The sequence below is a fragment of the Corvus kubaryi genome, unplaced genomic scaffold (assembly GCF_017639235.1).
Source record: "Corvus kubaryi isolate FWS band 111438036 unplaced genomic scaffold, C.kubaryi_AGA036_p1.0 37232, whole genome shotgun sequence".
Classification (NCBI taxonomy): domain Eukaryota; kingdom Metazoa; phylum Chordata; class Aves; order Passeriformes; family Corvidae; genus Corvus; species Corvus kubaryi.
Genome location: NW_024581066.1, coordinates 430,990 through 439,412, shown reverse-complemented (window position 1 = coordinate 439,412; position 8,423 = coordinate 430,990). Strand labels below are relative to the sequence as shown.

The 8,423-nt window shown below is 40.8% G+C and overlaps 1 protein-coding gene across 8 annotated transcripts in view; it reads right to left on the bottom strand.

Moving 5' to 3' along the window:
• Positions 1–3,662: 3,662 nt before the first annotated feature.
• LRFN2 (leucine rich repeat and fibronectin type III domain containing 2) overlaps positions 3,663–8,423 on the bottom strand; it is a 153,867-nt gene continuing 149,106 nt past the window's right edge. For all 8 annotated transcript variants that reach the window (XM_042022907.1, XM_042022910.1, XM_042022909.1 and 5 more), the window contains one exon: positions 3,663–6,482. In XM_042022907.1, the coding sequence (XP_041878841.1) occupies positions 5,564–6,482 (919 nt within the window). In that variant the 3' untranslated portion in view covers positions 3,663–5,563. The remainder of the gene's footprint in view (positions 6,483–8,423) is intronic.

The following is an 8,423-nucleotide window of genomic DNA, read 5'->3' as shown; positions in this document are numbered from 1 at the left end:
CCAGTTTCTCTAGCTTTGTGTCTGGGCTCCTCACGTGACTGAGTACAACAGCTGATGCTGCCCTCTCCCAAGAAACAAACTAACTAACTAAAGCACAACAAGCACAGTGTCATCTGAGCACATTTAAGAGCCCAAACAGGGACAGTGAATGCAGAACAGTAGCTCCCCATGACTGCTTGCCTCCCTGCAGAACACAAGTCCTCATCAACAGGAGACATATCTGCAGCATGTGGTGGGAGCAGCTGAGTGAATGCCCTAACGCAGGAGTTAAGCCTTCACTGTGGTCACAGGAAATACATGAACACTTTCTCCACCAATTAAGTCCATTTGAAGCACTGATCTCTCCCATCTGGGATGAGATGCAGATTATCAACTAATCTTCTTCTTATAAAGAGGAGGTTTCTGTTCTCTCTCCCCCTTTCTTCCATTAGTATTTCTCGAAAAATGTAAATGTTCCTTTACTACCAAGCTAAGAAACCTGTACATCATAAACCATACAGATAAAGAGCGCAACATGTGCACGTGTGCAAGGGAACGTATATGCATGAAAACAAATGCCTGCAGTTGCTGATATATCTGTGTCTGGATGTATATTTATATCTCTGACATTTGCCATCTGCTGAAAGTGTAATATCGGGAATAAGCATCTGGCACTGTTTCGTATAGTAGGGCCTTTTGTCAGCTGATGCTAAGGAATGCTGTACCTTTGGGGATTAAGGAGAAATTAATTAGGACAAGGAAAACATCCTGCAGAATATAAAATTCCCATATTGAAAGCAAGGGCTTCAAGGCACTCTTTGATTTGGTTTTCATCTGGCCCACAGCCTAAAACCAATCCTAATTTAATGTTTTCAGAGGGATCCCATCATCATGTTTAGGGAAATTTAAAGGTGAAATATGCAAGATATTAATAACGTCTCTTGGTAATTCCACATCCAGAATACTATTACACATCCAGAATTGTCCAATTACAAACACTGAACACAGAGACTCACTGAGAACAGGTTCCAGAGAAATAGGTTGCAAGGGGTAGAAGGGCATGCTGTGAGCACCATATGGTGTACTGTGGGTTACCCGTGGGTTAATGGGTGCAAAAGATTGCAAGCAGATGTGACGTTCAAGCTGTTCAAAGACTAAAATGTTTTCTTAGCTATCACGTGGAATTATTCATTGCCCTCCTGGTTAGAAAGTGCTTAAATTTGCTGTATTAAAATTGCTGCATTTATTGCACTCAGAAACCTCCAAGGACTGCCTTTGGTCATCTGTCTTTGCAACCCTTTTCTGGGTGAAGAGTGACAAATGAAACAAGCAGGCTTTTGGAATATTATTTTCTTCTGTTTCCAGAGCAGATCAATCCCATGGTTTGGGATATAAACAAGTTTAGCAAAGGAAAATTTACCACCTTTTCAATCTCACATCATGTTGGGCAGAGGCACCTCTCATTGCTTATTATGAATTGCTTTACAAGTGAATTAATCCAAATTATAGTCAAGTACAGCATGTAGTTTGGAGATATATAAAATGGGTTGTCCTCCTGTAAGGAAAGTGGGAAAGTTTGCTGCTCTCTAGAGTTGGCAAACTCAGAAAGAACATTTGAAACCAGAAATATATTCCAATTCATGGATATAAATGTAAGGAAATAGTCTGGTCTGCTTTGCTGTGCATGTGTACATACACAGGTACACACACACACACACGTTTATTTTCATTTCATACAACCAATGGTTCCTAGCAGACATCAAATGAAATCCACATAATCACTACTTTCAGAAATTTCCATTTTTTCATCTTTTTTAGTATTCTCCAGGATGATAGGATGATATTTTGGGGATCTGGGTTGGGTTTTCAGCAGAACTAACTGTGGGTGGAATTTCACAGTGGAATCATATCTTCTTCTTTCAAGTCAATGGCATATATTTTTGGGGAAAAAGCTAGTTCCACTATTATAAAACATGTCAAAAAATTAACTTACAGGAGTTACATATGCATATGCAGATGTCTTTAATTATTCCCACAGGCTTCACTTTAAATTCTCTAGCACCCTTAATTTCTCAGGCTTCTCTTTTCAGAAGGCTCCTGTTCATCTCTTGTTTTCCTTACTATCTGCACTACCTGACCTTTGCCTCTAAAGCACAGCTGGTGCAGCTGCACAGCAGGCTACCCCATACTAACTTGTGAGACACTATATAAACTTCTCAGTGTAGGCTTCTGAGATGAGAGGACTAACCTTTGGAGCTAGCTCAGCTCCTCAATGGTGTGTGAAAATACTTATTGCACCAAGTAAGTGGGCGTCTATGTACCATTTCAGGAACCACTGATGTGCACTTGTGCACAGAAGTGAGGAAAGAAAGAATCCCTACCACACAGCAGCACTACAGAAGAATAATCAAATCCAGAGGTGCTGAGTGAGGTACACACAGGAGAACAGAGGCAAGGTAGAGATCGGTCAGATTGAGTGTGGAGGACCCTGGGGCCTTAGCTGCACCTTAGCAATTAGGGCATGGATTCAGAATGTAACCCAAACCACAGAGCTGTCTTCAGCAGTTCTCAAAGGGGTGAAGGGGAAGTCATGGGATAATTCCAAAGGCCTGCTTTGTTGTCTGGGGAAGTAGGGCAGTGGCTGGTGGCACCTGAAGGATGATCACAACCAAGAAGTGGCTCCAACCCTCTCTGAGGGTTGGCCACTTGCTGATTCGACATGAGGCTCCCTGACTCACCTGTGAGTCCCTGAATCCTCTTCCTATCAAGTACTGTGAGCACCAAAGGTAGTTGCTTGGCACCTGTTTAATTTTGCTCAGTATTTTCAAATCAGCTGATGTGGATGTAGCCTCATTCATTAAAGCTAAATGAATTAATATTATGATTAACAGTAATAAATGCAGCTCCTAGAATGTGGAATTTTTTACCTTGGTTCTTTGGCAGCTATCCATTATTTTAAAATTGCATCTGTTGGCTCACTTCCTTTAATTTTATATGAGAATGTGAAAGAGAAGTATTCCTCTTTAAGAGGGAAAAGAGTATGTGATATACTTTGAAAATTCATGGCTGAATATGCTACTAACATTGAAGATGAACTCAATGTCTAAATTAAAAACAACCCAGATGTCATGTTCAGAGCAAAGCAGCAGCATAATAAAAAACTCCAACTGCATCACAGTGGAACAAGGAAAAGAAAAATACTAACTCACTACATGAACGTCTTTAAGAGTTTTCAGTGCAACGTAAATAAAAATGTCATTAATGGTTAATATGAACTGCCATCTGGACAGTTGGATTATGTAGATTCTGGCACTGGAGCTGTCATTCGTCTCAGAAAGCATTAGAAAAACAGAGAGTTTGAAAAATGTTCCAAACAAAGTTTGATTGGATCTCTCTTGAATCTATTAATGTTGTTGGTGAGCAACAATCTGAGCAAAATCCTACAGAAAGTCAGGTCCTAAGTTTAAAATTGTTTAAACCTGTCTGCAGATTTTGGATCAGGGTTTAGAGTACTCTAGTAATATAGATCTGCATAAATGTAACAACAGAAAAAGAGGTGAAATGCCTTTTACGGGATCTTTTCTTATGAATTCCAAAAAAGTATATATTTCTTGATTCCTACTTTATACCTAAAATCCTGAAGTCAAAGACAGTTTGTGGGAAAGAAAAAGCAAATGTCTAAATTTTCAACATAATTTAAGAAATAATTATTTCTTAGGTTTCAAAGCAGACCACAGAATAATGAATAAATGAAAAGCAGGTCCTTTTTTTTTCCCCAAGGATGTTTTTTTACTGTACATTTTGTAGCAAAAAAAAAAAGAGAAAGAAAATAAAGGAAAAAATATTCTGATCACAGGGATGTCATTATCTAAAACTCCAAGTAGGAAACATGACAGATACAAGATCAAGTACACAGCCATGTCACAATATATCTCTGAACCTTTTAAAAAAAAATATACATAGAGTTTTTTCATGTGTAATTTTCTCTGTGCATTGCACACTTTCTCCACATCTTTTACAAAATCATAGTAACAATGCGCAATTTCAGAATGGTTCCCAACAGCTGATCAAACAATAAATAAACAAATGTCAGGACAGTCGCAGTAGCCAGCAGAATGCTAGAAATCGCAGTAAAATTGGTAAGGACAATAAATTCTGCTGGATGGGTCATGTGTATTTTTTACAACCACAGCAATGCTCACCGAAAACCAATGTGAGAATCTGTTTACAAACCCTGATGAGCTCCTGTTATAAGAGTCTTCCTGAGGATGAGAGACAGGGGAGTAGGAGTGCACCAGACTGGGGAAGGGATGCATGTAATGCAGGGGATACATGGGACACCCCCTGCTCTGAGACACCCAAATTTAACTCAACTTTTGTGGCTAATTTGAAACATAACCAATCCCCTGAAATATACAAAAACTTAATTTTCCTGATGTTACTGGTACAGTCAAGACATGTCATGGGACTGTACAGACAAGGAGCTTTTGTCACAGTAGGGTGCAAGTGTGTCATTTTAGCAGAGTGAGAATGTGACCTCTACCAGAAGCCACGTATTCATAATGTGGAGAGTTCCCAGGAGCTACTTCTGTTTTCCCTTTCTTTGTCCTTTGTTAGGGTATCCTGATAACTATTTTTCCCATCTTTGATAGCAGCATCCCTACAGATCTCAATATCTGCTCCAATATGCCTTGAGCATTGACAAGCAGAGGCTATGAAGGAGATGGAAGAAAGAGGATGATATTTTTTTTAATTTGTCCCTAGATTCAATTTTTCCTAGGACAAAAAGGGATGGTATTAGAGGCGGGTTATACAGTACATCAGATATTTGACCTTTGTACATATCCTCCTTTTCATCTGGGGTATCTGATGAGGCTGACAACAAAACCAAAATATGCATAGAAACGTACCTTCTGTTGTGGGAAAAAAGCAACTCAAAAGCAGTAACAAATCAAAGCAGAACAGAAATAATTAAATCCCAACCAAAAGTCCATTCAACAACAAATATTGTTTGCCCAGATATCACAGTTAACACCATGAGATTATGCTGAACAATTTACTCTTATCTGTCCCTGTGGGTGCCCTGCCTGCACTTTTGAGAAAATCACTTGCAATGACAACCAGATATAGCCTAGCACCAGTCATATCCACAGAAGTGTATTTCTGTGGTTAAAAAAAAAAAAAATAGTGGTGCCATTAAAAAAAAAGAAAGAACATAAAAAGAAACCCTGTAAAATTAAATTTCTGCTGTTAAACCCCTTTTCATCCTCCTTGTTTAATCTTGTGTGAAGGTTCACCAAGAGTCTGAGTAACTTTTGGAAAGCAATGCTAAATACAACTAGCAAATTCTTTGAAACATTCCCACATGGTTTAGTTGGGGCCAGACAGGAATGGTACCATACGTGCCTATTCACATTTCATGACCCTCTTTCTCTTTTACTATCCCTGTTACTTACTTGCTTACCTATCTTTTTGGCCAGTACAACTGAAAACGTTTCCTCCCCTCTTTTTCCAATTGCATGGCCCTGAAGCAAACCACGCTTTATAACACGAGGGGAGAAGAGAAGGGAGGAGACACTGATATTTACACTGTGCTTTCCATTACCCACTCTGAGCTCCCAAATGTCCCTTTTGCTCCTGTTAGGTCATTGTCATCATACTGCAAAAGCATGCCGTTGACTGAGAGGCTCCTCTTTGTCCAAATGTTTGTTATCTTTTTTGGGTAGGTGCAACACTGAGATGTGGCAAAGTCTCCCATGTCAAAAGAATGGCTACGTTTAGTTTTGCCCTCCAGAGGCAACATGAGGAAGCTGCGGAATTTGGACTCCGACTGGCCCAGCAGTGGCTCTTTGTCCGAGTGGCGGGCCACTGTGGAAGTTCTGGAGTCTGTCATTTCCTCCTTTTTCTGACATTTCAGTTCCAGGGAGGCAAAAGCTCCCATTAGCCGGTCAATATTGTGTTTTGACCGGGAAGGAGGCCTCCATTTACTGGACAATGTGCCCTGTTCACTTTGGAGGCTGTAGTTGTCACAGTCACGGCTATTTGCAGAGCTGGAGGAAGAGGAGATGCTGCTCCGTGCAGACTGACAGTTAAACTCCATAAGTTCATTTCTCACCACCACTTTGGGATTGACTTGGGGCAAGACTCCATTCTGAACTGGTTGTGCTCCATTTGTCTGTGAGTAGACGTTGCTGACATTAGACATCTTCCCCTGGGAATTGTTGCAGACCTTATAGCGGACCATGAGAATTACAATGAATACCAACAGAGTTGCCACAATGATGCCTCCAATGATCAGAATCATGGTCCCACCCAGGAACTGGCTGTGCATTGACTGGCACTGAGGGTAGTCTTCTTTGGTGAAGAACTGGGCACATCCCACAATATTGGTGGCAGTAAGGGTTGTGGCCGTGTCATCCCACATTGCCAGGACACAGAGGTCATAGCCTGTTCCAGAAACAAGGTTGGTTACAACAAAGGCCTTGTTTGTAGCTGGTATCATCCTTAAAAAAAAAAAGAAAAAGAAAAAGAAAAAAGAATTGATTACTCTTGACACAAAGGTAAGAGAGAACAGACATAAGAAGAACATAGTGTTAACTGTTCCGAGCACTGGCAGAGAAGAGCCATAAAATTCAGAGCCATAAAATTCCAACAAGCATTCAAGCTTCCCAGCTCCTGCGAGTTCAACATCCCAGCATTCAGTAACACCCAAGTTTTGAGGGCCAGCTCTCAACTGTGTAATAAAGGAAATAAGAAAAAGCAGACCAGACTAGACTGGGGATTTTTTTTCTCCTCACCTGCATCTGTCCTAATCTGAAATATATTCAAACCTGAACAAATAACTCAGAATAAAAACATACAAAGAGCCGTTCTTTCTAGTATGCAAATGACCCTTGTGCTTGCTGAGTCTCAACATGCCAGTTGTCACATCACTTCACAGGTGCCTGAACATTTACTGTCTAACATCAGCAGATTACTTACCTTGTGAAGACAAGGCTCTACGCTTAGTTTTCTCATTGACTGAGAATGCAAGGCAGGCAACCATTTCTCTCTTTTTCTCCACTCTCCCACTTACTTTCCCCATCCTCCTACTCCCCACTCTGGAAAATATCTCCTAAAAATGCAGCTACCATCATCATCTTTGCCAGAAATTTATCCCTTCAACCACCTTCCCCTGTGTGAGTGAAAAAGAAACACTGGCATTGGCAGTATGGGCTGTGGAAGCGTGAGGAGAGGTAGGAAGATACAGGGATGGAAATAAGAAGGATTATTTACAACAAAAAATTCTGCTCATGTATAATTCCATGTCCAAAAACCAAATAGCTAGGCCCAAGCTGTGCTCCAAGTTGGGACATTTATGGACATTATTCTTTGCTGCCACAGAACTTAAGCAGTCATTTGAACTCATGCAATATTAGAGCATGACTAGCATTCAAAATCAGCAGATGGGAATGAACATGGTCTACCCCCATTTCAGACTGGTGAAAATTGCAGCACATTAGTGGGACACAGTGGAGAATCCCAGATTTGGTGCCTGGTGGGTAGCCAAGAATAACACCAAAGAGATACCCCATGCATGTTTCTCATTACTGCCTCATTACAGGCTTGAGTGAGAGAAAAAAAGCTGAAATTAAAACAGCCCATTATGACTTAGATCTGCAGGTCTTTTGCACCAGCAAAAAGGGAGTCCTACAGGCACTTAGAACACACAGTGAGCTGGTGTGACTATCTGGGATGGTAAGGCCTGGGCACAGGAGCAAGGCAGACTCCTTGTGGGAGTGCCAGGCTTCCTCAGCCTCAAATCATTGCCACAGCTAGCACAAACTGCAGCTCTGCCGAGCACCTTCTGTGCAGTGGGAGGGAACAGACCTGCACAGAGAAGCAGCAACGTCAAGGTACTGCAAAGATGATTTTCTGATCATCTTTGTATTTATGCATTCACGCCACTTACTCAACCCTTCAGTCTGGCCACAGGCGAGGTTGTGGCTCCTTTTTAAAAAGCAAACAAACACAGAAAAAAAATTCTGTAAGGAAAAGAAAGATCAGTGAGAGACGCTTGGAATATAAACATCATCTGGCAGGTTTACTCAATGTGTATTTGGGATTCTAGGCACATTTGTCATCCTAATGGAGCTGTTCGACACAGATATAGATGAGCTATTCAGAATGAGCCGAGAGGTCATAAAGCAGCCCTCATGAAACACTCCAGATAATGTTGCTAAAATTGTTTCCAAAAGTTGAAATATTTGGTCTCAAGCTATTTCTAATTATTCTACTCTCCTTGTGGCTCTGTGAACAAAACCCCACCGCCCACAGCAGACTGCACTCTGTTGAATTGTTCAAGGAAGTATATATGTACAAACTAAGGATGATATATGGAATAACAGAATACTATTGATCGTCAAACATTTGATTTTAAACTCTGGAATAGTTTCACCAATTGC